General features: G+C 56.7%; 14 protein-coding genes across 14 annotated transcripts; 6 read left to right on the top strand and 8 right to left on the bottom strand.

Annotated features, from left to right (window-relative positions):
• Positions 1 to 176: 176 nt before the first annotated feature.
• Positions 177 to 840, bottom strand: DL89DRAFT_127532 (uncharacterized protein). Its single transcript, XM_040883281.1, has one exon. It carries the CDS (start codon positions 634 to 636, stop codon positions 217 to 219), a length of 420 nt encoding a protein of 139 aa, XP_040745020.1. The 5' UTR covers positions 637 to 840; the 3' UTR covers positions 177 to 216.
• Positions 841 to 928: 88 nt separating this feature from the next.
• Positions 929 to 1,351, bottom strand: DL89DRAFT_221992 (uncharacterized protein; the record flags this gene model as incomplete). Its single annotated transcript, XM_040884557.1, has 1 exon — positions 929 to 1,351. One exon carries the CDS (start codon positions 1,349 to 1,351, stop codon positions 929 to 931), a length of 423 nt encoding a protein of 140 aa, XP_040745019.1.
• Positions 1,352 to 1,667: 316 nt separating this feature from the next.
• DL89DRAFT_222067 (RNA polymerase Rpb6) lies at positions 1,668 to 1,976 on the top strand (the record flags this gene model as incomplete). The annotated part of the gene is made up of 1 exon (XM_040884564.1): positions 1,668 to 1,976. The coding sequence occupies one exon, from the start codon at positions 1,668 to 1,670 to the stop codon at positions 1,974 to 1,976; it is 309 nt and encodes a 102-aa protein (XP_040745018.1).
• Positions 1,977 to 2,272: 296 nt separating this feature from the next.
• DL89DRAFT_245225 (ribosomal protein S21e) lies at positions 2,273 to 2,897 on the bottom strand (the record flags this gene model as incomplete). The annotated part of the gene is made up of 2 exons (XM_040885087.1): positions 2,273 to 2,486; positions 2,847 to 2,897. Coding segments are annotated over 2 exons (265 nt in total), but the record flags the coding sequence as incomplete, so codon positions are not given.
• A 523-nt stretch (positions 2,898 to 3,420) lies between these two features.
• Positions 3,421 to 5,210, top strand: DL89DRAFT_266517 (Calreticulin-domain-containing protein). Its single transcript, XM_040887104.1, has one exon. The coding sequence runs from the start codon at positions 3,634 to 3,636 to the stop codon at positions 5,155 to 5,157; it is 1,524 nt and encodes a 507-aa protein (XP_040745016.1). The 5' UTR covers positions 3,421 to 3,633; the 3' UTR covers positions 5,158 to 5,210.
• Positions 5,211 to 9,081: 3,871 nt separating this feature from the next.
• Positions 9,082 to 10,154, top strand: DL89DRAFT_256506 (uncharacterized protein; the record flags this gene model as incomplete). The annotated part of the gene is made up of 4 exons (XM_040885448.1): positions 9,082 to 9,266; positions 9,389 to 9,644; positions 9,686 to 9,890; positions 9,940 to 10,154. 4 exons carry the CDS (start codon positions 9,082 to 9,084, stop codon positions 10,152 to 10,154), a joined length of 861 nt encoding a protein of 286 aa, XP_040745015.1.
• On the bottom strand, positions 10,082 to 11,009 carry DL89DRAFT_127703 (uncharacterized protein). The gene has a single exon (XM_040883282.1). The coding sequence runs from the start codon at positions 10,895 to 10,897 to the stop codon at positions 10,445 to 10,447; it is 453 nt and encodes a 150-aa protein (XP_040745014.1). The 5' UTR covers positions 10,898 to 11,009; the 3' UTR covers positions 10,082 to 10,444.
• DL89DRAFT_127742 (uncharacterized protein) lies at positions 10,967 to 12,389 on the top strand. Its single transcript, XM_040883283.1, has one exon. It carries the CDS (start codon positions 11,122 to 11,124, stop codon positions 12,160 to 12,162), a length of 1,041 nt encoding a protein of 346 aa, XP_040745013.1. The 5' UTR covers positions 10,967 to 11,121; the 3' UTR covers positions 12,163 to 12,389.
• On the bottom strand, positions 12,203 to 12,583 carry DL89DRAFT_127409 (uncharacterized protein). The gene has a single exon (XM_040883280.1). It carries the CDS (start codon positions 12,490 to 12,492, stop codon positions 12,244 to 12,246), a length of 249 nt encoding a protein of 82 aa, XP_040745012.1. The 5' UTR covers positions 12,493 to 12,583; the 3' UTR covers positions 12,203 to 12,243.
• A 265-nt stretch (positions 12,584 to 12,848) lies between these two features.
• Positions 12,849 to 13,386, bottom strand: DL89DRAFT_266514 (uncharacterized protein). The gene has a single exon (XM_040887103.1). It carries the CDS (start codon positions 13,313 to 13,315, stop codon positions 13,049 to 13,051), a length of 267 nt encoding a protein of 88 aa, XP_040745011.1. The 5' UTR covers positions 13,316 to 13,386; the 3' UTR covers positions 12,849 to 13,048.
• A 665-nt stretch (positions 13,387 to 14,051) lies between these two features.
• On the bottom strand, positions 14,052 to 14,990 carry DL89DRAFT_256503 (uncharacterized protein; the record flags this gene model as incomplete). The annotated part of the gene is made up of 1 exon (XM_040885447.1): positions 14,052 to 14,990. The coding sequence occupies one exon, from the start codon at positions 14,988 to 14,990 to the stop codon at positions 14,052 to 14,054; it is 939 nt and encodes a 312-aa protein (XP_040745010.1).
• Positions 14,991 to 15,599: 609 nt separating this feature from the next.
• On the top strand, positions 15,600 to 18,621 carry DL89DRAFT_222112 (isoleucyl-tRNA synthetase; the record flags this gene model as incomplete). The annotated part of the gene is made up of 2 exons (XM_040884569.1): positions 15,600 to 18,178; positions 18,297 to 18,621. The coding sequence occupies 2 exons, from the start codon at positions 15,600 to 15,602 to the stop codon at positions 18,619 to 18,621; spliced, it is 2,904 nt and encodes a 967-aa protein (XP_040745009.1).
• Positions 18,622 to 19,449: 828 nt separating this feature from the next.
• Positions 19,450 to 22,294, top strand: DL89DRAFT_127356 (uncharacterized protein). Its single transcript, XM_040883279.1, has one exon. It carries the CDS (start codon positions 19,832 to 19,834, stop codon positions 22,154 to 22,156), a length of 2,325 nt encoding a protein of 774 aa, XP_040745008.1. The 5' UTR covers positions 19,450 to 19,831; the 3' UTR covers positions 22,157 to 22,294.
• Positions 22,286 to 25,891, bottom strand: DL89DRAFT_266510 (Adaptor protein complex beta subunit). The gene is made up of 2 exons (XM_040887102.1): positions 25,774 to 25,891; positions 22,286 to 25,552 (listed from the first exon to the last, which is right to left on the bottom strand). The coding sequence occupies exons 1-2, from the start codon at positions 25,879 to 25,881 to the stop codon at positions 22,436 to 22,438; spliced, it is 3,225 nt and encodes a 1,074-aa protein (XP_040745007.1). The 5' UTR covers positions 25,882 to 25,891; the 3' UTR covers positions 22,286 to 22,435.
• Between the last annotated feature and the right edge of the window lie 451 nt (positions 25,892 to 26,342).

The following is a 26,342-nucleotide window of genomic DNA, read 5'->3' as shown; positions in this document are numbered from 1 at the left end:
CTCGGGCTGCTGCTCGGGCTGCGGCGCGCCGGTGGGGGTTGCTGGCGTAGCAGGCGACTGCGACGGCCGGGTGCTCTGCTGCGCGTCGGGCGGGCCAAGTCGCACGCCACGCGACAGCTGGTACATGTGGCAGTAGAAGTCGTCAGGCGGCTGGGTCGTCAGTCAGCAGCTGCGAGATCTGGATGCGGACAATGTAGTCCTTGTCATGCCTGGTCATCATGTTGTCGTACCGCGCCAGCTCTGCCATGCGGTCCTCTCTCTGCCTGCTTCCGCTGGGCCACGACCTCGGGCGCCGCCTGTCAGCGTCCTCAGCAGCGACTGCGCGGCCTGCGGTGCCGGTGTCGCCCGCTGCGCCATCTGCGACTCGAGCTCCGCCAGCGTCAGGCCGCGCCGCACACGTGGCTCCACCGGCGCCTGGGTCTGCATGGGTGGAGCGCTGGCTCCTGGGAACGGCACCATGGGTGCGTGGCCAGGCACCTTTGCTCTGGTTGGCCAGCGTGTTCTGGTAAAAGTCAAACTCCTTGCCGGCAATGTCGCCCACGTCGGCGTCAAATGTCTGGTCATTGACATCGTCCAGATCCTCCTCAAGCCTGTCGCCCAGATTGTCGTTGAGCGCCAGCGATTCCAGGCGCGCATCTAGGTCGCCGCCAGTGCCCTGCGCAAAGAACGCCGCGCGCTCCCTCGCTATCGGGTCGTCCGCTTGCCCAAAGCCATCTCCAAAGAATGAGCCCGACATTTTTCGCTGTTCAGTTTTCTGCTGTAGCCGTCTTTATTTGCCTTGCAATGTAAATGTACGAAAGCGAGCTGCGTTAGAAAGGCAAAGGAGCCAGAAAAAAAAAAACTTTTCCATCAGGACAAGCGTCTCTTGCCTGCCCTCCACTGGACCCCTCGATCACGTAAACCGCCAACCATTCTCGGCCACCCAGGCTCATGTTTTGTTCAGCCTGCTTGCTGCGTCTTCGGGGAAGGATTCCTTGAGCTGAGCCTCGAACTCCTGCTTGAAGTTGCTCAGCGCCGAGATCTTGCCGTTGGTGAACTGGTTCTCAGCTGCCACGCGCTCTGTGAAGTTGCGCGTGAACTCGTCGGGGTTGCGCCCGTCCTCGATGAAATTCAGCACCTCCATCGGGATGTTGGCGTCCAGCGACTCCTTCATTGCGTGCATCTCCGAGTAGCTGCGCACCAGGTTCTCTACCCGCTGCTGCAGCACCTGCTCGTCTGCCGACTCGTAGTTGCTGACCGAGACGCTTATTTGCGACAGTGTCTCCAGCGCAAACCGGATCTTGCGCTCCATCTCGCTGATGGCTGTGTCCGTGTGCTGGCTCTGCTGTGTGCTGGTGCTGTTGTTCTGCATTGAGGTATGTGGCGGGATGTGCATGATGTGGGCCCAAAAAAGCGCAGGCCAGATGTGTGCGGTTCAAAGCCATGCCTGCATGTTGCCCAGCGTTATGGACGAGCCGCCGCCCTCGATCACGACTCCGAACCGCCTGAACCATACACTAGCGTAAAAAATATTTTTTTCTTCAATACGCGCTCAAATTTGCTCCAATTCACAATTTTTCGCCTCTTGCCCACCCCTTCTTATTTCATTTTGTAACAAAAGCGCAATGTCGGACCACGAGGAGGATTACTACGAGGACAACCAGGACTACAACGACGACGAGCCCGACATGGACACTCAGCAGCCCGAGGAGAGCACTGAGATCTTCCTGCCCGAGGACAACGTCGAGCCCACACCCGCCAACGAGCGCATCACCACGCCATACATGACCAAGTACGAGCGCGCGCGCATTCTGGGCGCCCGTGCCCTGCAGATCAGCATGAACGCGCCCATCATGGTTGAGCTTGACGGCGAGAGCGACCCGTACGAGATCGCGCTCAAGGAGCTCCGCGAAAAGAAGATCCCGTTTGTCATCCGCCGGTACCTGCCCGACATGAGCTACGAGGACTGGCGCGTCCAGGAACTCATTGCTGACTAAACAAGTGTTTTGAGCGTGGTCTCTCCTCGTTTCATAAATAAACCCCCCGATACACACCATCAGCTTGCTGCTACACCCCGCGAGCAAATGCCGCTAGTATGCGTAGACAGTATGTGCCAGAGCGCAAAGCAGCAGACGAGCTGGACGGGATCCAGCCCTCTTGGGAATCGAGTAGCCAGCAGCCAACAAGACACGGGGTGGGTCGTGCTTTCACGAACAGGGGAGCTCTGGAATTGAAAAACAACCGGTTTAAAGATCCGTTCAACACAGAACACCTAATAGAACAGGAAGAGAATTTACTTCTGGTAGTTCCAGACGTTCTTCAGGTAGCCGTCCTGGGTGGCCAGACGGTTGAGGGAGTCGTCGGACTCGGCGTGGGCGCGGACGTAGCCGGAGATGGCGTAGGTCTTGAAGGTCTCAAGCTTAACACCGGTCTCGGGGTCGACATCGGCGATGTTGATCTGGACGGCGGCGTGGTCCTTGGCAGCGATCAGGCGGTTAGTGGCAGAGCTACAGACACCGTAACCAGCACAGCCCCGCACGTACACAGCCCCACGTCAGATCACAATCCGCAATGCCAGTGCACGTCGCCGTCGTTGCACGTTGGTTTTGGAACCATGGTTTCCCGCATGACATGCGCAGGTCACAGCCCCAAGTAAACATCGCGATTATTCCAGCCGAGAACACACCGAGAACACCGTCAGCCAAGCGTCAAGATCGCGGGCGTTGTGCAAATAGCAAACCATAGAGGAAGGAGGAGAAAGGAAGAGAAGGTGGTCTGATTTAGTGTCTGATTTCTGCTGGTGCTGTTGCACGTTCAAATCGAGAACGAGCTCTCGTGCTAATTTCGAGCTTGCTAGCGATTCTTACCACTTGCGCGGGACGTAAAGGTCAACGAGAACACCCTGGTCGTTTTCCATTTTATTCTTGTGTTTCTTCGAGTCTGTTAAATTTAAAGACAAGCGGAGGGAAAGGAGGGACTCTGCACCTCGCCTAGCGCCGCCAGCACTTGTCGTCTATCCGGGGCCGGTTTTTTGTCAATATTTTCTTCACACCTAACCGGCGTCTGCGTCGAGGGGCAGAGCGAGCTGAAAAAAATCGGCTGCTGTGGGCAGGGGAGGCAAAACCTCGCAGATCTCCGGATCACAATCAACGGCGATCACCGTAACGTGACCTCGCCCAGTGTTACTGTAGGGTCTGTGGCTGTGGCCGATCTGCCTCTGCAATTTCGGGATTGCCGTGGAAAGCGCGGCGGGCTGCGAGCACGCTTCTGCAGGCGCCTTCTGCTCGGGCCTTTTCCCATTTATTTTCAAGCGGTCCAATCGGTGCGCGCAACGTCCACGGCCTTGGGGCCCAATGGCGGAGTGCTACATCACCGCCGCGCATGTTCTGCGCCTACTTGCGCCATTCCAGCATCGCTGGGTGCGCTTGCTCTCTGGCATTTAAGGGCGCCAGTCTGTCGGGCGCTCGGCGCCCCGGGCTGGCTGTCGCTCCAAGGTTGCCCGCCGCCACTTCTACACACACGTATTTCTCGGACGTCTCTGCGTTCTCTCCTAATCTCTTTCTTTCCTCTGCTCGCTGTGTTTTATCGCTATCGCTATTTTGTACACTACCCACCCTACCCTCTTACCCACGCCCCCGACAAAACACAACAACAATGCGTTGCTCTTTTGCCCTGACCGCGCTTGCCGCCCTGGCCTCGTCCGCCATGGGCCGCGTCTACTTTGAGGAGACGTTCTCGTCGCCCGACAGCATCGACCAGTTCAAGCCATCCGAGGTCCGCGAGGACCTGGGCAGCATCAAGCTGTCGCCCGGCAAGTGGTACGCCGACAAGGAGAACAGCGTCGGCCTGCAGATTGCCGACGATGCGCGGTTCTACGCGTACTCGGCCAAGCTGAAGCGCCCGTTCAACACCAAGGGCAAGGATTTCGTTGTGCAGTTCACCGTCAAGTACGAGCAGGACATTGACTGCGGCGGCGCCTACCTGAAGCTGCTGCCGCCGACCTTCGATCCGGCCAAGTTCGAGGGCGAGTCGCCGTACGAGGTCATGTTCGGCCCCGACATCTGCGGCTCGACCAACCGCCGCGTGCACGCCATTATCAACTACAACAGCACGAACAACCAGATTGACAAGGTCATCCAGCCGCGCGGCGACCAGCTGTCGCACCAGTACACGTTCTGGGTGAAGTCCGACAAGACCTTCGAGATCCGCATCGACAACAAGGTCCAGGAGGAAGGCAAGATTGAGGACTTCTGGAAGGTTCTGCCTGAGCGCCAGATCCCTGACCCCGATGCCAAGAAGCCTGAGGACTGGGTTGACGGGCCCGTCATGATCGACGACCCCGAGGACGAGAAGCCTGAGGACTGGGTTGATGGCCCAGCCACCATTCCCGACGCCGAGGCCAAGAAGCCTGAGGACTGGGACGATGACATGGACGGCGACTGGGAGCCGCCCATGGTCAACAACCCTGAGTACAAGGGCGAGTGGAAGCCGCGCAAGATCAAGAACCCCGAGTACAAGGGCGAGTGGGCGGCGCCGCTGATCGACAACCCCGACTTTGAGGAGGACGAGGACCTGGCCGTCTTCAACATTGGCTATGTCGGCATCGACGTCTGGACCGTCAAGTCTGGCACCATCTTCAACAACATCCTGATCACCGACGATATTGAGTACGCCGGTGAGTTCGGTAACTCCACATGGGCCAACTACGTCGAGGCTGAGGTCGAGGCCAAGAAGGTCGTTGATGAGGAGGAGGCCAAGAAGGCCGAGGAGGAGCGCAAGGCCCGCGAGGAGAAGGAGGCTGCCGAGAAGGCTGAGAAGGAGGCCGAGGAGGCTGAGAAGGAGGACAAGAAGGCCAAGGAGGATGTCGACGATGAGCTCGATGAGGATGACAAGGACGAGACCACCGCTGCTGTTGAGGCCGAGGCTGAGGCTGAGGCTGAGGCTGAGCCCGAGGTTGAGGTCAAGGAGAAGAAGGAGGAGGAGAAGGCTGCTGCCGCTGCCGAGAAGGCTGCTGCCGCTGCCAAGAAGGCTGCCAAGAAGGAGGCTGCCGCGAAGGCTGCCGCGAAGGCGAAGAAGGCTGCCGAGGCTGCCAAGCAGGCTGCCAAGGAGGCTGCCGAGGCCGAGGCTGCCCTCAACGACGAGGACGATGAGGAGGCTCCTGCTCACGACGAGCTCTAAACTCGTAATGAGCCTGGATCTTTCCACACAAAAGCTATAGTTTCCTTTCTCTATTCCCAACGAAGCAAATTCCATCCATTGTTTTTTATATGCTGCCTATGTAGTTGACGTGGATATCGTATATGGATCATCTCATTGTGACCAGTTGACCTGGCATGTGCAGCTCTGCCTCCTATTCATTTCAATATTAAGGCATTTCTGATCCATGTGCAACGGATGCATGCTAGCACGCAGCCTTCTCACTTTTGGAGCAGGGCGACAGGTATGGTTTACTCCACCCACATCACAAGCTCAGCTCTTCGCTAGAATCCAATAGCGAACATCATGCTTGGATTGGATATGCCAGATATGCCGCAGCTGGAGTAGTGTCTCCGACTCGGAGGCTTCGACAGAAACTCGCAAAAGCCTAGTTCACAGGATACCCTAGCTTCAGCTTCGGAATAGAAAACTACGGCACTGCAACGTGTCTCGGGTAGCCAGTATTCTTAGTTCTATCCAGCCTGGAAACGGCCCTAGATTGACTTCAAGGATTTCATAGGGTTTTGATCAGCCGTGGCGACAGTGTTGCACTGTATGCCTGTCCTGACCCGGGGACGTTATGCGCTCAATCACATTTCCAAGCTGCCGGCCAGAGCGGTATTCTTTGTGGATGAGTGAAAAATATATTTTTGAGCGGGTCAGCCTAATTTCTCCTCCTGTTCGCTCCTAATTTCTTTTTCAAATCGGCCAAAGATAATTACTTTCTTAGAAACCTTAAACGATGGCGTCTAATTCGATGCCTACTGGAAGCGAGGTAGTGAATCGCGCTGTGCAGCCCAGCACGAAATTGCGGGCCATGGAGCCTTTTCTTGGACATATCGCTAGCAGACATGCCTTCTAACACCCTCTTTTGCATGTATAGCCACCGCGCCAACCAACCCCTGGTGCTGGCAGAGCCAGCCAGCAGGATACTAGAGCGATTCTTTTAGAGAAATTGCGTAAACAGAGAAAGGAAAGCGCGGATCGAGGTAGAGAGCGCGAAGATAACGAAGGTGAAGCCAGCGGCAGCAATAGAAACAATGGCGCCAATACCAGCGATAGCAGTAACGGTAATAGCAACAACGGCGCATCCAGCTCTAGTTCACTGCCGGATATGCCCCGTCGCTTTGCCGATGAAATACAGGGTGAGCTTGTTCCAGTGGCATCCTCGAGCAGAAACCGCAGGCAGCCCAGCAGCACTCAGCCTGGTATCCGCACTCCAAATTCCCAGGCTGGCAGGAGCACTCGCACCCAAGGCAATGCCAGCTCGGGTCTGCCCAATGGTGAGTGGCGCTGACCAGCTGATGGGTCAACCCATGTATATCTTGCATACGCATCGCAGGAGACAACCCCCTCCGCCAAACACTGGCAGACGGCTAATGAGATATGCAGTGCTGCATGCATTGCTTGTTTATTGGGCAGACGGTACTCACTCCTTCGCAGCGCTATTTGTAGACAATGGCAGCCGGCACGTTTCGGATGGCGATGAATATGCGAGTATGTTGGCGGATTACGCACGCGGAGAGGTTGGCACCGAGACAGAGGGTCAGCTGCCACCTGGCGATGACGACGTGAGCTATAGCCATGCGCATTCCAGCAATGTGTATTTTGACCGCGACGCTGGGGGCATGCGCACGCTCATTCCCACTACGACACTCTGCAGAATAGGCCAATGTTCCCTGCGCACCCGCCACTGACAAGACCCAGCCATGGGTTTGGGTCGCCAGGGTTTGGCCAGATTTCTTCGGACTTTTATCCAATGGGCATGTATGTTTCGGGGAACCCACACACGGTACATACGCCGCTGCTCACAACAGGTCCCAGGCTGGTGCCTTGGTATCCAATGCCCTTAGCGATGGCACAGCCCACTGGGCATGCCATTATGTCTGCCAGCACAGTTCACCTGCAGCAGCACGCTGGCCACAGTCTCGCAAATAACCAGGGTCTGGGTAATACTCATCCGCCCCCGCCTCCGCCTCCGCCCCCACAGATTGCTCCGCCCCCACCGCCAACTCCACCGTCTGCTGATCAGCAGCAAGCACAGGCCAGCCCAAATGGCATATCTGGATCGAGTGAGCGCGGTACGGAGGCAGAAGCAAATGGTATCCGGACCAATTCCAATGTCCCCTCTTCATCTCTAGCAACAGCTGATGCGGGTCAGGATCATCATGCAGCTGGTGACAACTTTGAACCGGTTCAAAGGCAACCAGTCCCGGCAGCCGACCAGAATGTCCATGACGGGATCCGAGAACGCATGCGCCAATTGACGCTATCACGGAGCACAACAACCGGAGACAGACTTATGGCCCGCGCACTGATGAGTCTCCAGAGGCTGACCCGGCTTGAGGACCCTGAGGCTATTTACGAGCACATTAGCCGACTTCAGCCCGATGTACTTTCGCATCTCAATGTGCTTGCTCACGAATTCGAGCTGACGTTCCTTAGTGAAGCATGCACAACCATGATGCTGACTAGCGCAATCCCCGGTGCCCTGACTGCTGGTCAGGCAGAGGTTGAAGAACCAATTCCAGCACCGCCAGCCGCAGAGCCAGAGAATATCCATTCGCCTACGTCGAGCGTGGGGTTCATGGATATGGATGTTTCATCAACGCCCTCGTCGCCATATGCCGCATCTGCCGCATCTGATGTCGATATGGACATAGAGTCTGATTCTGATTTCGACATGGGTGCTGATGATGAGGCTCCACCACGCAGAGAGCCTGTGCGCATGTCCTCATCGCCGGCACCTGCCCTGCTGGCTACTATTGGCAGCACTTCTGGGCCTGCATCCTTTGCAGCACAGCTGGCAGCAAGATCACGCTTCAACTACCCCGCAGTCAAGCTGGGCTGTTCAGCAGATCGCAGGCGCCCAGCCCACCCAGCACGCTTCACCTTACACCGCGTGTGAAACGCACTGTGGGCACTCCTCTGCCGCTAGATTTGGGCCGTGCTGTCCGAGTCAGGATGGGTAGTGCGATGGCTCAGCAGCCAGTCTCCCGCAGCAGCGCCGATCCTTGAGACTCCGTCGTGCAGCTCCCATGGATCCAGCGAGTATGGCCACTTTCCGAGCGATACACCACAGACAACTGTTCCTCCGACACCTGTGCAAATCCAGGAGCAATCAGCGTCGTCGACTCCTGATAAGTCACCGGAAGGAGAATATTTCACCACTATGAATGGCCACAATAGGTTTGTTGTGCCGCTGGACATTAGTGACTTTGAGGAGCCGGCTGCAAATGATCAGGATGCAGCTACTTCTGCAGGTGCTGTTCCAGCTGCCAGCGACCCAAGCGCCCACGGACAGTACCAGCGAGCAAGAGTCCGATGCTGCCACATCGACCAGGCTATCACAAGTTGCTGAGAGTCGCATGCTTGCCAATTACTGCCGCGAAGTGCTTCGTGACAACCGCAACGACGATGTGCCGGCCCAGAGAAACAGCCAGGCCAGCACGGGGCCCCAGGGTGCAGCATCCTGAGGCAAGCAGCTCCAGCCAGAACCAGATCACCGCGGTCTCCTTGAACCTTGCAGCAGTGGAGAGTGGAATGGAGAGCCTTAAGCGGAGGATCAGGGAGAAGAGGGCGGAGTTTCCTCGCCGCAAAGCGCAAGGTGGTGGAGTGCGATAAGGGTGCGCCTGGGCCGTTGAAGAAGCGCCGGCACGATCCGAGATATGCCAGCAGCCCTGCAATTGCCAGCTCTTCGAGACAGAAAGCTAGCAATGTGCCCAAATCGCCAGACACAACTGCAAGGACCACGCCAGATGCTGGCCAGTACACCGATATCCGAAACTCCTGTGCCATCTGGGCGAGTCAGCCAGGAGGCATTTGTGACCGCTGACGAGCATTCTCCTGCAACTAGCGTCTTCGCTACCCCTGTTGATCCCGTCGGAAACTGCTGTAGATGTCGAGATGTCTGTCCCGCCTGTGTCTGCTTCCAGCCGTGTCTGTGACGCCGTCTGCTCTGCATACACCACCGCCGCCATCCGCCGTCCCAATGACACCACAGCAGCCCTACACCTGCTCCTACCCGTCAGCCAACACCAGCGGCTACTAGCCAGCCCGCATGCTCTGCACCTATTGCAATCATCAATGGCGTGCGTGAGCTGCTGAAGAGTAGTTCGTACAGGAGTGATTCTCGATGCGTCCCAGCCGCAGATAAAGAAAGACCATCTCAGCCAGGATCACCGAGCTACTGAGCCGGATCGCTGGGTTCAAGGATCCAAGAGGCAGTGCTGTGGGATAGCGATGTGGCTCAGCCAGACAAGGAGAACCTGGACCAGCTCTCTGCGCAAGCTGAGCTTAGCTATGAGGTCGAGAAAGATGCCTTCCGGAATATCGAGGCTGCCCAGAGGGCGCTGCGTGAGGCTATCGCGATCATGCGGCGTCGACTGGAGCTGTACGAGGTCGAGGGCCGTATCCGCGAGCTGTGCCTTCGTGCCGCTACCAGCTACCAGGACACTCTCAGAATCGCTGTTGGTCCAGGCATCAGATGACAGTGGGGATTCGCTTGTAGCGAGCAAGTCACTATCTCTACAAGGCTGCTGCATTCCGCAGACTTGCTGACATTCTTCCGCAATCAGGTATGCCTGCCAATGCTGATCAGGGAGGCATCAACCGGACGCGGAAAGGAAAGGAGGTCGCTGACGAACACCGTGCTGTAAAGGTGGCTAGTCTGACGGGCATGCCGGACTCGGGCACCTACACTCTGCAGCCGCTTGGTATTTGTCGATAAGCTGCCGCTGCGATCTGTATTTGACATTCCTGCAGCGATTTTGGCGCTGGCGAAGGGCAAGTCAACTACCACAGACTGCGATCGGCCAATCATCCGGCCACCAGCTCCTCACAGCGGATCTAGGCGTGCAGGCGTGGATAACTATCCGGACTACATGGACTACGAGTCGCCGCTGGATACCAACCAGCCGCGGCCGGCAGCACTGGACCTCTCTGTAATCGACTCCAATACCCTACCACCCTTTTGCTGACTGGCTTGCGGCAAGCTCGCTTGCGTCAAACCCTGGATTATCCCGCAGAGGACAGTATCTTCACCATTGACCGCACCCCTGCAACGGTAACCGACGTGGAGCCTGAACTCATTCGAGTCGCTGAAGAAAAAGATTGACAGCTACAAAGTGACCCAGCCGTTGCTGAACCACGACATCTTGGGTGTCTTCTTTGGGACCTAACGAAGAGTTGCCATCCGCTAAGCCGGTCCATCTCCGCTACTGCACCGCGGCGGGCAATGAAATCATCTCCGATGGGTGCCGATGCCAACTCATACTTGGATCCTGAGTCCGATGAGGAGCATAACGACGACCCAAGCGCGATTCCCGCCAGGGTCAATATGAGCCAAGCTGTTGCGCCGATTAACGAAGACTTGAGCGAGGTCGCTTCCGCCAAGGCAGTGTACCAAACCGCAATGAGTGTGCTTAGGCGGGTACCACGCATTCGTGTAGATGACGATATCCGCATCCGCCCTGTTCAGTGTCTTGATCTGCGCACAGGCAAGTCCCAAGCGGTGGGACTGGCCAAACGGTATCTGGAAGAGGCAGTGAAAGGCAAGTGCAGGCACTCGCCTCTCATTTGGGATCTCTACTTGGAACTCCATCTGCGGACGTTGGACGCGCCGTATGGAGATTGAGAAGGAATACACGCAGGTTCTGGACAAATTTTCGGCTGCATCGACGCTGGCGTGGCGGCGGGTCATCAGCTGGTTCAAGTTCAACATTGAGCGCGAGCTTGTTCAAAGGGAGCAAGTCTAGCCCAGAGTTTTACCATGGTATGATGGCAGATAATGTCTCTCGAGTCCTGTCGGCGATGCTGCGCGACAGCCAGAACCTGCTATCGCAAGAGCAGTCGTCAGCTGTCGCCGAGGCCTATCATGGTTTTCTGGAAAAGTGACGTGGGCAGTGCTAGAGACACGGATCGAGCCAAGATCGCTGGAAGCAGCGGATGATCGCGCAGATGCACGAGTGTCTTAACATCCCGTACCTAGCGGCAGTCCCGGGGGTGATTCTCAGCACCAGTGTGAATAGCAGCACACGGTGGAGCGCATTCTCTCACAAATGGAGTCCCGACATGTGTCTCTTGGTAGACTGCCTGCGGCCCAACCACCTGCTTGTTCTCATCCAGACGTTTGTCTATTGCTACATGAACGACGACTTTGTCCCGTCGCTACCTGTTCGGTCCACTGTGCTCGACGCTGAACGCTGGCAGCGCCTCCAAAAGCACGTATTACCTGCATATACGCGAACAGGTGCAGTTAGGTTCGCCACAGCAGTCTGGTGGAAAAACTCAGCTAACGTGCACACCTTCTACAGGTCGATTAGCCATCTGGTTGAGCGCAGATTCAGGCCCCGTGGCTGGAACAGAATAGTCCCCGGCGACGCAGAGCTGGACCAGCTCAACACATGCATAGTGTCCCTGCGGGTGTCGATGCAGCAGATAGAGCTTCGCCTTCCTAACCTCGCGGGTACGTGGTCAGATGGGACTGTCGGTCTGGTTGGCAATTTGTATGCATCTCAGGACAGTGGCCCACCCGATGCTAACCTGATAAAGGAACAGTCCTCTTTGTTTGGCCCGGGCCACTGGGTTCTCGAGGAGTTCTCCTTCGGTGAAACAGTCGACACTGATACCTGGTGCCAGCGCGCTCTCGATCTGATGTACCAGCAGGTCAAGCTGTACATGGCCAAACGTGCTACTGCTGCTGCTGCTGACGCCAGTAGGGCTGCTGCTGTAAGTGTGTCGTTCGATACCACCGCTCATACGCCTAAGCAGCGCCTTGCTGCCATCCGAGCCGCCTACTTGATGTTGCTCGAGCTGTCGGAATCTGCCAATGAGATGTCTCTGGAAGATCTGACACGGGCAATGAACAAGATAATCGCAATTCACGAATGGAACGCGTACAAGTCAAGGACGTACACCATATTGCAGTTGGAAGGGAAAGGAGTGCGAAGAGGACGACGACGACGACGACAGCAGCAGCAGCAGTAGCAGCGAGAGGGATACCAGAAAGCCATGGGACATTGCCGGAGTATGGATCAATCTAGCAATCTCGGAGTTGCTGTGCATGCACTATGGCGTAGCCCGCGCTGAATCCATAGAGAAAAGCCGAGGGAAGGATGCTGCACTGGCTGCAATGCGGGCTGGACATTGCCTCGAACATGAATGCGGGCGGACGTGCGCAGATTTGGGTTTACATCCTGCGCCTTGAAGCCGATATGCGTCCGCTGACGAAGGATGACTTTGTCCAGATGCACAAGAGCATGCTTTCAAATGGCACTCGCTCATCTCCACCCGACTACACGCATACTGGGAAACCATGCTACATGCATGTGAACTTCATATTGAGCAAGATGATTGAAACGACGACATCGGAAACGACACTGTGGGCCATTGACAGGTACTTGGCCAAGGTCGCGTGGCGCAACACGGAAATTATTGTCAGGTAGTATTGTGATACCATGCGTAGGAGTCGAGCAAGCCATGTAGACTTGAGATGATGCATGCTGCATATTTGTACCTTTATCTATTCCATCGCCTTGACGTTGCTAAAGATGCGCCGGGACCGACGCGCTAACCCACTGAGGGTTGGGAGATGCACTGTGCATTTCGTTTCCGCGGGTGCTCTTCAATTCTTCTCGTCTCCCTTCGCTCGGCTCTATGCACTTTACCCCTGTAGGCTTGTGCGTCGGATCAAGGAGCTGAACCTGCCATCGCCCGATGTCAGCGATATTCTGAAGCGCACGGCGGAACGCAATCCATGGGACCCTTTGGTCACTGATGAGGTACTGCACTGCTGCGCATAAGTAGCAGTGCAACATGCATAAAAGAATGCTCACTTTTTGTATTCCGCTGTTATTTGTAGTGTAAGTGTAGACTAGGAAAAACACGTAGTCGCAGCGGCGGCGAGTGCCGGCTCTGAGAACCTGCAGACAGGAGCAGCAGTTATCTGCACAGTAGCTTCCTTTGCCGCCATTGTTACGTTGTACAGCATGAGTTCTTGTGAGCTATAGATCTTGCTAAGCAATAAAAAAGACTGTTTCAACTTGGAATGGATGTATCGGGGAGGGGAGGGATAAAGCAGTTCAAACCGCCAGTGCTCTAGGCTCTGCATTGGCTCATTTGTCAGGGCTATTGGGACCATGTGCGAAGATGTCGAGCTGTTGTTTTGTTCTAGGACACAGCAGGTGCTACGTCAAACGCACTCTTGCAGCAGCCGAGTTAGCCGTCTCACTGCCAGAGAGGCTGAAAATATCCGTATGTTCATTGTCGGCTGAGTTCAGAAGCCTGCCCCTTCCTACTGCCATCCAATTGTCTCAATCCCTCGCCTCAACTCATTAACCATTATGAACCTATTTTTGTGGTGCTATGCAAGCTAGTTAGTTGTCACAGCTACCCTTGTCTAGCTCTCGACACATTGGTGCATTGATCGCTAGTTGTACCTCTCGGGTATAAAGCACCAGAGGCTCCCTCCTCATGACGCCTGGACCATGTCGTATATCCTAATTAGGCAGCAGCTACGTAATCCTCTTAACAGTGCCAGGACAGATACCAGATGCTCTACCAGAGGCAAGCAAATGCTGTTGGCAGGCAGATAGTGCCTCGGATTGTGCTTGAGCGCATGTGCTCCTGTCCAATGTGCAGATGTGGGCCCAGTCATCGACAATCTGGCGCTACCGATTTGCGGAGCCTTGAATGACAAGTTGCTAGCACATTCCCTGCCTGCCACGTAAAAACGTATCTCATGCTCATCTTTGGAAGTACACCTATTGAATGACATACTTATAATGAATTGCACTAAAATCCTCACGAGCACTTGGCCGAGCTTCCTGTCAAATAAATAGTTTATATATACGAAAGGCAGATAGGTAACAGCATATTTAAAGGCGCTCGTTAACGGAAACAGCGGGGAGATACGGACGGAGGTTCTTGAAGCTGTATGTTGATGGGTTGGTAATCCTGAGCTTGTAGAGAACGTCAGCAAACACCTGCTGCTGCCTGTCGGTGCAGGTGGCGGCGAGGACCCGCAGCGAGATACGGGTCTTGGGCTCGATACCCTTGCGGTAGTCTAGGACCCCAATGCAAGTGCCAATTGCAACCGTGGCGTTGCGCTGCTCAAGCAGGACGCTGCGCTCGCGCGGGGTGCAGAATGCAGTGAGCAGCTTCTCTTTGGCCTCAGCCCATCCCGTGACCTGCCCAAGCTCAACTTTGACAAAATACGACACCAATGGTGAAGCAGTGTCAATCATGAACGCCTTCCACTCATTGCTTGCGGCCACGCTCCGCGGGACAAACTCGTCGAGGTAGCCAGGGACGTCAGTGGCAAACTCGAGCGAGTCGAACGCGCCCCATCGCTCCATGTCGATGATGGACAGACATTTCTGGGTCATAGCCACTTTTTTGTCGCTGTCTGGGAGCATCTCGAGATAGTCAATCATGGCAGTTTGCAACCCATCGTTCGCTTCTTTCAGATGCCGTGTCAGACGTACAAACGCCTGGTTCTGCAGCTCGATGTTGGCACCGGCTACCATGATGTTATTTGTAGTGAAACCCCTCTTGCGCTTTCCTTTCAGGTTGAGAGACAGTATCTCACGGTACGCCGACGGCAGCAGAGTTTCGATTTTCATGTCAAACGACTGCTTGGTGGCTATTAGGTGTTGCATATAGCGAAGCGCTGCGTCGGGCTCAGTGCGGTTAGTCTTTAGCGACCACTTACTGAAGTTCTTGTTGAGCTCGGCAACAGTTGTCGCGTCATCCTCGGCCGAGTAGGTAGAGTTGGGGTGAGAAACACGTATGCGAGATACAAATGTACTGGACATCGCTTAAAGAGCTGTAATGAAATATGTGGAGACGAAGATGGAAACTGACAGGGGTGCGAGCTCGCAACTGACATGCATAAAGTGGCAAGTGCGGACACACGGTCATGCTGGGCATCTTTTCGCAAAAGCCGGCAGCATGCATAGCCCACGTCTGAGCCTGTGCTTGTTGTTTGACAGCCGACACAGGGGTCGAGAGCGGGCACTGCAATCGCAAACTACCCGATAACCAGCAGAAAACAATAACATCTTGCCTACATGGTGATGTGGGAAACCTGGCCAACAATATACGGCGTGTGTGTAGCGTGGATGTGGTGATGGGCGGGCTACGGTCGGATTTCTTTTCGAGGTCAGCTACAAAATATCACGTGAGCTGTAGATTCCACAGATCGGGTGTTGCATTTTTGTGTTCGAGATTACGGACTGCCCAGCCTGCTTATGAAGTCTGTAGCTGTCGGGCTGAGTTGACCGGTATCTCTGGTACTTTTAGACACCACCGCTTTTGCTGAATTTCACCTTATAGAGCAAATGAATCAGACGCTGGCAGCGCTACCTCGCGCACTGTCTGCGAGGCAAACACCCCGACTGGCAGCGGGCAGAGCGAGCTTGCTTATGCGTGCCTATGCGCAGGTGGCAGATAGCAAGGGAAAGAAGCAGCCGAGCCCCTATGCACACACCCTGAAACTACCCAAGACAGCATTTCCGCTGCGAGCTGATGCTGTCAACAGAGAGAAGCAGTTCCGGGAGCGGTGTACAGATCAGCTGTATCCATGGCAGCTCAAGAACAACCCAGGTGCACAGTTTGTGCTCCATGACGGTCCGCCATACGCCAACGGCGATCTGCACATTGGCCACTTTATGAACAAGGTGCTGAAGGACATCGTGAACCGGTACCAGGTGATGCAGGGCAGACGGGTTCTGTATTTCCCGGGGTGGGACCTGCACGGGCTGCCGATTGAGCACAAGGCGCTCGAGGCACTGAAGGGGCGGGATCGCGACTCGCTCGATCCGATGGAGATCCGGACCCTGGCACGCAAATTTGGGCTCAAGGCGGTTGACAAGCAGAAGAAGGGGTTCCGGGAGTGGGGCATCATGGGGGACTGGGAGGATCCGTATCTGACGCTGCACCCCGAGTACGAGGCAAACCAGCTCGAGATCTTCAAATCTATGCTCGCCAAGGGCTACATTTACCGGCAGAACAAGCCAGTGTATTGGTCGCCGTCGTCGCGAACGGCGCTGGCTGAGGCCGAGCTGGAGTACAAGGACGACCATGTCAGCACCAGCGCGTATGTGAAGTTCCCGCTCAACCAGGAGTCAGCGCAGAGGCTAGGCGTCTCGGGTGGCGTGAGCGCTCTGATCTGGACAACGACGCCATGGACTCTGCCCGCCAACAGCGCGATCTATGTGCATCCCGAGCTCGACTATGCTCTGGTTCGCGTTTCAGGTGGGGGCGAGCCGGCATCGACTATGCTTGTTGGCAAGGATCGCCTGGAGAAGATCGCTAGCCTCCTGCCGCCCGAGTCGAATGTCGAGGTCGTGCGCGAGTTCAAGGGTGCTGATCTTGATGGCCTGGTGTATAATAGCGTGCTGCGTGGCAAGGAGTGCAAGATCATGCTTGCAGACTACGTATCGGCTGATTCGGGGACTGGGCTGGTCCACTCGGCCCCAGGCCACGGAAAGGAGGACTACGAGGCTGGCCTTGCAAATGGGCTGGAGGTGTACTCGCCGGTTGACGACCATGGGCGGTTCACCAGCGATGCTGGATCGGGGCTGGAGGGCCTTGAGGTGCTCGGCGACGGGGCCAGCAAGGTCATCGAAATGCTGGGTGAGCAGAATGTGCTGCTGCATAGCGATAAGTTTGTGCACAGCTACCCGTACGACTGGCGCACCAAGCAGCCGATCATCCAGCGTGCCACGCCGCAGTGGTTTGCCAACATCAAGAACCTGAAGCAAGCGGCGTGGGACTCGGTCAAGGATGTGCAGATTGTGCCCGAGGCTGGACGGCGACGTCTCGAGGCGTTTGTTACTGGGCGGTCCGAGTGGTGCATCTCGCGCCAGCGTGTGTGGGGCGTGCCGATCCCAGCGCTGTACAATGCGCGAACAGGCGAGCCCTTGATGACAGTAGAGTCGATTGACCATATCATCAGCGTGTTCCGGGCCAACGGCGGCTCGAACTCATGGTGGACATTGCCGGTGGAGGAGTTCCTGCTCCCCGAGTACCGCAGCAGCGGTGAGACGTATGTGCGTGGCAGCGATACGATGGACGTCTGGTTTGACAGTGGCAGCTCATGGAAGCTGCTGGAGAAGCGGGCCGAGCCGCGCGAGGGGCCATACGCCGACGTGTACTTGGAGGGCAGTGACCAGCATCGCGGGTGGTTCCAGTCGTCGCTGCTGACATCGACTGCAGTGCGTGGCGTGTCGCCATATAAGACGCTGGTCACCCACGGGTTTACGCTCGATGAGCAGGGGCGCAAGATGTCAAAGTCGATTGGCAACACGCTTGCGCCGAGCTTTGTGATCAGCGGCGGCAAGGACAAGAAGAAGGACCCGGCGTATGGCGTAGATTTGCTGCGGCTGCTGATCGGGTCTACTGACTACACGCAGGATGTCAGCTTTGGACCGACCGTCTTCTCGAGCTTCAGCGACACGATCCGCAAGATCCGCAACACGACGCGGTTCATGCTCGGAAACCTGGACGGATTCACGAAGGACATGGAGGTCCCGTATGAGCAGCTGCAGCCGATCGACCGGTACGTCTTGCACGAGCTGCACCACTTCAAGCAGCGGGCTAGGAAGGCGTTTGACAAGCATGAGTTTTTCCGGGCGATGCAGGCGCTGAACAACTTCACCAACTCCACGCTGTCGGCCTTTTACTTTGATGTGTGCAAGGATCGTCTGTACGCGGACGCAGTAGCCGACCTGTCGCGGCGGTCGGTGCAGACTGTTCTGTACAAAATCCTTGTCAACTACACCACAACCCTAGCCCCAGTCACGTGCCATCTGGCCGAGGAGATCTGGGAGTTCTCGGAGCCCGTGCGGGGCAGCAATGGTGGCGAGTTCAGCGTGTTCCAGCAAAAGTGGGACCAGACGGATGCGGCATGGGACGATGCGGTGCTGGCCGAGGAGTGGGCTGGGCTGAAGAAGGTGCGCAGCCTGGCAAACCGGGCGATTGAGGCTGCCCGCCAAGACAAGTAAGTAGCGCTGACTGACCATGGGCGCCGCCATTGTGTGGTTCCTAAGAGGGGTGTAGCGGGGGGTTTGGGCCGAGCAACAAGGAGCTAACGGATAATGCTATTCTGCGTACAATAGGGTGATTGGCAGCTCGCTGGAGGCAGAGCTCGACATATACGTTGCGCTGGATTCGAGGCTTGGGAGGCTGCTGGCCCAGTACGCAGACAGCCTGCGGCAGACAAGCATTACGTCGCAGGTGCGCGTCCACGATGCATCGCAGCTACCGGCTGGTCCCGCAGAGTTTGTGGAGACCGACGAGATTGCATTTGGCGGCGAGGCCACCAAGGTAACGGCGGTGTGCCAGCGCTCGTCCTTACACAAGTGCCCGCGCTGCTGGAATCTCCACTCTACCGAGCCCGAGGCCCTATGCCGGCGCTGCGACGAGGTGGTCGGCAAGCTCTGACGGCCACTTTTCACGGTCAACAAATAAAGGAGCGAGAATATGCATTGTTTGATGTCTGGTGGTCTGGGAATAGATTCTGCGCTGATTTTCGAACAAGGAGAATAGAAAAAGCTCATGTGGTCTCAAAGGGCCTTTGCAGAAATTGGGACCGGCCAGGAGTTGTCTCAGCGCTCCGACACCTGGCCATGGGCTTTCTTTCCGGGCGCGCTTCTGGACTGCGACAGCTTCGATCTTCACTGCTGCTTTTGAAAAAAACACGACTCGACCACGAAACAGAGGCGAGCCCCTCCACCTCTCGCTCCTCAGAAATACCACGCCGTCCCCCTTTTGCTACGCCTTCACCTCTCCCCTTGACGCCCAGCGTTTTGCTTGAAGCTTTATTTCTCCTCTTTTCCTCTTGCTCCAGGTCACATATTCTCGGCATTAATACTGTATCGCCCCTCATCTCGTTTGCCTGGCCCGCACTGTGCAGAGACGGGCTCCAGATTATTCCTCGTATTAGCCCGGTGCAGTCTGCGTCGTTCTCTCCACTGTCTTATTAGAGCAGTGCAGTGTGCGCCTGACCCTTGCAAGCAACACACGGCTTGCTTGTCTCCCTTCACAGCATTTTCCCACATCTATTTTAAAAGCGAAATCTCCAGCGCCGCAGCTTGTGTGAGACATACGCTTTCACGCCTCACATATCACCTGCCCGGATATATTTGCTACGGCCAGGCTGCGGCTCATATTATTGCGCGCACCTGGTGATTGCTCAAAGAAAGGTCGAGGGGACAACATCCAAGGACACTGCTTTTATGCACCCCTTTCCTGAGCCTCTTGCGCAGAAGACAGATATTTTATCTTTTCGTTCTGATACTCGTGGGGGGAATATCAACACATCTTGCTCTGTTCTCGGAGCTACATACCGCAGGTGGCGTTTCGGAGTCCCACCCGACCAAAAAGCACTCAGCTCGCGAGCCCGTAGTGCTTCGTATTGCGTTCATAGACAGCCAGCACCAAGCGCACAACCCGATCTCTCAAATCACGCCGGGCGATCCACACACTGGTCTCCCTCTTCTCCTTTCGTTTGCTCTGGAGGAAAATTTTTCTTACTAGGCGCATTTATTTATTCTTCTCTCCAGCGTTCAAATTGGCTTGTGCATTTTTGTGGAGAATCGACCAAAGGTTCTTTCTATTTTATTTCGCAGTGGAAAAAAAACAACCCTACTTGATGTCAGCAGTGCTGCCAGACAATACGACCAGCGTCAAGGTGCAGCCGATCCAGTGCCCGTCGCCCGATACAGACTACAACGCAGTGTTTTCCGGACAGAAGATGCCAGTAACAGACCAGGGGATGGCTGGTGCGGCTACTGCGTGTGTGTCGCCACCGTCGACGCGCAACAACAGCGCCAATTGCAGCCCATCGACAGCCGCAGCCAAGGTGGAGTCCCAGACGACCAAGACACGCAGTGGGCGGAACCCGATGCGGGCACAGGCCGACAATGCAGCCGAGGAAGGCGGTACATTGGGCGTGCACGAGGAGGGCAGCACTAAGCGGGAGTCGTCAGGAGCGCGCAAGGCAGGAGCAAAAGATGGATCGCACAATAGCAGCAAGAAGGGAGGGCGTGCGAAGGATCAGGCTGGGGGCCAGCGCAAACAGACGAGCAGTAAAGCCGGCGCGCCGCAGACAAAGCAGCCGCGGAAGCAGCAGGCGGGTGGCAAGGACCAGATACATGGGCGGGGGAAGCGGCACGTGCGCAACAAGTCGTCGTTGCAGTACCTGTCGAACGTGGGCAGCAGCGATGCGTCGACAGCCACTGCATCAAAGCAGCGGGCGGACAGCAAGGGTCGCAGCAAAAGCGGTGGTAGCACACGGAATAGTGACGACGACAGCACAGCGGTGGGCGGGGGCCATGTGGAGGACAGCGATTTCAGCGACTCTGAATATACGATTGGATTCTCACAGGACGACTGGGACACTGAGGTACGCGGGCGCACAGTGCTGCCAACTGGCCTGGAGAAGACGCTGACCGCGCAGATCCTGCACACGTACGAGACACGGCTGTGCCCGTCAGCAGAGAGCATCGAGGTCAAGCGGGCGTTCATTGAGAAGTTTGCGACGATCCTGACGGTCGAGTTCCCCGAGTGGGAGGTCGATATTCATGTGTTTGGTTCGTCGGTCAACGGTCTAGGCACATCGCGCAGTGACGTCGACATCTGCCTGACGACGCAGCACAAGGAGCTGGAGAATGTGTTTGTGCTCAACAAAGCGCTGCGCAAGTACGGCATGCGCACGTATTGTGTGCCGCACGCCCGTGTGCCGATTGTCAAATCGTGGGATCCAGAGCTGCGGATTGCATCAGACATCAACATCAACAACACGATTGCGCTGCACAACACACGCATGATCCAGACGTTTGTGGCCATTGATGCCCGCGTACGGCCGTTTGTCATGGCCATCAAAAACTGGACAAAGTGCCGCGAGATCAACGACGCTGCCTTTGGCGGCACATTGTCGCCGTACGCGTGGGTCAACCTGGCGCTGAACTTTTTCCAGACGCGCAGCCCGCCGATCCTGCCAGTGTTGCACCCAGTGCAGCCGCCCATTCCCACCGACGACGATACAATCAACGGCCAGATTGATCTGACCTTCAACGACAACATCGACCAGCTGCGCGGATTCGGGATTGCGAACCAGGAGTCGCTGGGGTACCTACTGTACGCCTTCTTCCGCACGTACGCCTACGAGTTTGATTACCGCCACCAGGTGGTGTCTCTGCGCCGCGGCTGCTACATGCGCAAAGAGCAGAAGGGGTGGGATACGGGCCGTCCATCACGCATCTTTTGCATCGAGGAGCCGTTCTCGACATGGCTGAACCTGGGCCACAGCGCCAATACTGTGTCAGTGGAGGGCATCCGCGACGAGTTCCAGCGGGCCTTCCGGATCCTGCGTGACGGCGGCTCGTACGACGAGGTGTGCGAGGTATACCAGCGGCCGGGCAAGCCATCAAAGCCATCAAGGCCATCAGCCTCGTCATCGTCGCTGGCGCCCAGCGCATCAAAGAACCCTCACCACAAGAGCAGTAGCAGCAGCAACGCGCACTCTGTGTCGAAGCGCATGAACAGCACCACCTGGCAGCCGACGGGCAAGTCGGTGAGCAGCAGCGCAGCCAACGGCGATTTCCTGCAGTTCCCCAACAGCTACAGCACCGGGTATCGGTCGTCGCCGTTCGGCATCTGCCACAGCACAGCCGCCAGCCCGATGGCACTGCCAGCTATCAGCAGTATGCACAGCAACAGGCGGCGCGAGTCGGACGGTCTGATCACGCTTGGGGCTACTACCAGCATGGCGGCAAATCCGTGGTATGCGACGCAGAGCCAGCTGAGCGTGCACCAGCAGAAGCAGGAGCTGCTCACTATGCACCAGGGCTCGCCGTACAGCATCATCAAAGAGAATATGCTCAAGATGGAGCAGGAGAACGCTCAGCTTGGTCCACAGCTTGCTCGCATGTCAGTTTCCTCATCGAACCCCGCGGATGCGCTCGGTCGTCGCTGACGAGCCCTCACTGCTGCTCACAAACACATACAAAAACTATATATAACCCCTCTCCATTTCTAACCCTAGTTTCTCCTGCTCTTTTTTTGGATCTTTTATTTTTTTGTTGCAAACCATCAAATTCATTGCTGTAAAAAAAGCACAGACTTTGTGACCTGGCGGTCCGATCACACGACCCAGCCCCGAAGCAGCGATCGGCAGCAGTAGCAGGCTTTGTTATTAGTTCAATTTCTTTAAAACTGGCAAAGGAAAAAAGGGTGTTGGTCGTTTGTAGCCCCCTCAGAAGGCAGTCATGATGTCTTGGACAGCCTTCTGGTACAGCGGGATGAGCTGGACATTGGGCGACTTTGTCGAAATCAAGGCAGCCGAAAAGTTACTGGCAACCTTGATTTCCGAGTAGAACATGGAGCCGTCGCACAGCTTGCTGCTTGTATAGAAGTGCGTTGCATCGCCGACGGATCGCTGCGCGACAGTGAAGACGCCGTTCATGTTTAGCTTGTTGCGCATGTCCTCCATGCTCGCGAACCGAATGTTCTGTGCGCCCTGCGCCATCTGCATGGTCTCGGGAATGTCCTTCCACATGCGCAAGAACACGCCTTGGTCGGACCGGCCGTCCTCGCCCAGCAAAATGTGCAGCGAGTACTGCGTCTGGAAGTAGAACACGCCTTGCGAGCACTTTATCGCTATTTGCAGGTTCGTTAGGGGCTGCATGGGCATCGTCGGCCCGCCCATGGCCAGCGGCAGAGTCACCTCGCTGGACGTCATCGGCATCAGCGTGCCCACGTTCAGCGGTGTGCTCGGCACCAGCCCGTACGTGTTCTTGTTGAACTGTATGGCAAAGTCGCCGACCGGCACATTGCTCTTGTTCGCAAACACCATCTCCATTTGAATTTGTCCACCACGCCGCGCAAACGTGCCCAGAATCTCTAGTCCCTGCGCCTGCTGGGCGTCAAGCAGCACTGTACGCGAGGGCACATACGGTGCATTCGGTGTTGCATTCCCTGTCGGCGTACACAAATTCGTGCTAAACATTTGCTTCGCGAGCTGGTCGAGGTCGTTTGCTGGGCCAGTGGTTGTGTTGATCGGTGTCGGAAGTGCTGAGGCAACAGTAGCCGGTTGCTGCTGCTGCTGGAAGGTGTTTGTAATGGCCGCTGACGACAACGGCTGAATCAATGTGTTGGAAGCAGGAGTGGAAATTGCAGCCGACGGGAAAGGAGAAGGCCCCAGACCAGCTGCCGATGATTGGCTGCTAAGCGCCATGTCGTAGAACGGCGAGGATGGCCCCGCATTAGTTGCCATCAGCAGGTTATCCAGCCCCACCCCGCTCGAGCTGCCGTTCACCCCGCCAGCGCCTGCAGTCGTGACGTCAAACGACGACGTGAAGTTGCGCATCATCGGCCCCGGCGACTGGCTCGACCCCGGCATGCTGCCGCCCACGGGCGTCGCCATGCTGCCCAGGGCATCCAGGCCGGCAGCGTCGAATGCGCTGTTGAGCACCTGCGAGTCGGGCGCCTGGCCCACGCCGCCCAGCTGCACCATGCTCATCCCGGTCATGTCGTAGTTGGCGTTGAACCCGACCATGCCGCCCGATGTGATCTGCGTCTCGTTGCCGTGGGCTTCGTCCTCGTCGTCATCCATCGTCATCAGGTCGATTAGCACCGCCTCGCCACCCTGCATCATGCCGGGCGCGACATCGTTGATGTATGGGTTGCTCAGGCCAGCATTGCCCGACACATCCAGCACCGACGAGTTGAGTTGCGTGCTGCTGCGGGTGGTCGCCGGTGGCTCGGTTGACTGCCGGTTCGACTGCCGCTCGTTGGCTGGCTGGCTCATCGCCGAAGGATTGGCGCGTGGCAGGCGCGCAGTTGGCGGCGGGTTGATCGTCAGACGCGTCAGCGCGGGCGAAGTGCCCAGCACGCGGCGCTTGGCAAAGTTGATGAAGGCCACTGGCGGCTTGCGGTATATGGCCGACAGCGTGCCGACCTGCAGCAGCAGCTCCTCGAGCAGCGGCATATCAATCTTCTCAGCCTCGGCCGTAATCTCAGGCTTGTCCGACAGCACCACTGTGCGCGCAAGCTCGGGATCAGTCGACAGCAGGCGCCAGTAGATGAAGCCACGATCGCGGATGTCCGGGCTGTCGACTTCCTCAGTTGCCCATTTCAGCACCTTGGGCACCAGCTCCTGGCCTGCCGATGGCCGCATGATGAACAGCTTGACGATTGCTGTTAGCAGCGCCAGCTGCACCTCACCGGTCTCCTCCAGGAACGTGTCCAGGAACGTGTCCAGCACCTCGTCCGAGTTGTCGATACGGTCGGCGTACTGCCCGATGATCCAGATCATGGCTGCTCGCGCCTCGGGCTCGTCCAGGCTGTCAAGGTTCTCGCACAGCGTACCAATGATGGCCTCGTACCGGTTCGGGTACTTGCGGAAGATATCGCGGATCACCACAATAGCCTCCTGCACCACGTAGTTGACCTTGGTCTGGATGAGATCCAGCAGCGCACGCACACACCGGTCCGCGGCCAGCTCGATCTTGATCGCAATACGGCCAATCGAGCGCACAGCTTTGCGCACAAAGTCAACGTCGATCTCGGTCGCGTACTCGACCAGCTCTGTCAGCACCACGCGGGCATTCTCCTCGGTGGTCAGCGCCAGAATCACTTCCAGCTTGGCCAGCTTGACGTAGATCGGGTCGTCGTACTTGCAGAAGAACGCGCGCATCTGGTTTTGCAGAATCGTCGGCCACCGCTGCAGCAGGAGCTGGATGTTGCGCAGCGTGATGTACTGCACTTCGGGACCAGCCGTCAGCAGCGTGACCAGCGGCGGCGACAGCTTGTGCAGAATCTGCTCCAGTGCCTCCACCTTGCCCACGTAGTTCATCATGTACGCAATGACCTTGACAGCCACCAGGACCACACTCGAGTTGCCGTGCTGCAGCCGCGGCATAATGCGCTCGATGATGGTCTCGGCATCGTTGCTGTCCTGCGGCGTCACGTACATCAGCGACTCGAGGATGTACACCTGGCCCCACTCATTGCACTCGTTCAGCGCTGTGATCAGCTTGTTGGCGATCTTCATGTTCAGCTTCAGCTTGATGTTTGGCGACCGTTCCGAAATCTCCGTAAGCGCTGCCACCGCATTTGCCACCACCGATGGGTTCCCGTCTGCCAGCAGATCCTTGAGCATGTCCAGGAAGCGCTCCTCCTCGACCAACGACCGGTCAAACATGCACAGCTTCAGCACCGCCATGGCCGCTGTCTTGCGCACGTACGGATCGCGGTCCCGCAGACAATGCCGCAGTGGGTCAATCAGGCTCTCAATCACCCGCTCAACGTAAATGTACCCCATAGTGCGGATGGCCATGGCGCGCACCAGCGGATTTGAGTCGTTGACGTCCTAATGAGCCAGAAATCACATGTTAGCGCCGGGGCTTCTACAGGATTTGCCTCCCTTGGATCTCTATCCCTCTCTAGCCGTCGGCCTATAGTCGGGCTAACGAGCGCGGCTGGTTTCGGCACAAGGGAGCCAACTCGCCCAAGAGATCGACAGTGCTAATAAATGGGCAGTTCCAGCAGCAATATCCCCTCTATCTCAGCTCCAAGCCGCCATCTACTTACATCCTCGAAGCCATTGACTGCGTGGTTTGCGATTTCGGCCCGTGCACGGGCATAGTTGATGAGGAACAGATACACCATCTTCTTGACCTCCAGGTCCGGGATACCCATGCATGCAATGACCTCCTGGTACAGCGGCGACATGTCGTTTCCCATGGTCATGTTGGCCACCACCTTCTTCATCGCCACCTTCTTGCGCTGGTACCGCGGGTCCTTCTTTTCCGAGGTCAGCTCTGCCCGCAGGTCATGCACCTTGCCTATGCATTCCAAAAAAAAAAAAAGCAGGTTTAGCATGTAGTCTTGCTACTGTCCATTTGCGCCGGATTTCAACCTCCCACAAAGACTCTCCTCCATTCACTACCAGGCCGCAAGATGTGCAGTTCTGTAATGGCCGCTGCTCGCGCCAGAAATGCGGCTCTCTGTTTGTTGCTACTTGCCTCTCTGGAAGAACTTGGCGTCCGACATATTAATATGCTTCCTGCTGCTGCTACTATGTCCCGACGGTTAAGAGAAGAAAATGCGAATTCGCGCCTCCTTCTGTGAAGTTTCTCCTTTGCTGTCCGCCCCAAGGG

This window comes from Linderina pennispora (assembly GCF_002104995.1).
Source record: "Linderina pennispora strain ATCC 12442 chromosome Unknown DL89scaffold_4, whole genome shotgun sequence".
Classification (NCBI taxonomy): domain Eukaryota; kingdom Fungi; phylum Kickxellomycota; class Kickxellomycetes; order Kickxellales; family Kickxellaceae; genus Linderina; species Linderina pennispora.
This window is presented reverse-complemented; position numbering and strand designations above follow the sequence as displayed.

Coding starts and splice junctions, on each gene's coding strand:
- DL89DRAFT_127532 (XM_040883281.1), bottom strand. CDS start 636: ATGCGCGCCTGGAATCGCTGGCGCTCAACGACAATCTGGGCGACAGGC.
- DL89DRAFT_266517 (XM_040887104.1), top strand. CDS start 3,634: ATGCGTTGCTCTTTTGCCCTGACCGCGCTTGCCGCCCTGGCCTCGTCC.
- DL89DRAFT_266514 (XM_040887103.1), bottom strand. CDS start 13,315: ATGGTCCCAATAGCCCTGACAAATGAGCCAATGCAGAGCCTAGAGCAC.
- DL89DRAFT_127356 (XM_040883279.1), top strand. CDS start 19,832: ATGTCAGCAGTGCTGCCAGACAATACGACCAGCGTCAAGGTGCAGCCG.
- DL89DRAFT_266510 (XM_040887102.1), bottom strand. CDS start 25,881: ATGGGTATCCCGGACCTGGAGGTCAAGAAGATGGTGTATCTGTTCCTC. Junction 25,553..25,773: donor CAGTCAATGGCTTCGAGGAT/GTAAGTAGATGG, acceptor CTGGCTCATTAG/GACGTCAACGACTCAAATCC.
- DL89DRAFT_127409 (XM_040883280.1), bottom strand. CDS start 12,492: ATGGTTTCCCAGTATGCGTGTAGTCGGGTGGAGATGAGCGAGTGCCAT.
- DL89DRAFT_127742 (XM_040883283.1), top strand. CDS start 11,122: ATGATCGCGCAGATGCACGAGTGTCTTAACATCCCGTACCTAGCGGCA.
- DL89DRAFT_127703 (XM_040883282.1), bottom strand. CDS start 10,897: ATGTTGAACTTGAACCAGCTGATGACCCGCCGCCACGCCAGCGTCGAT.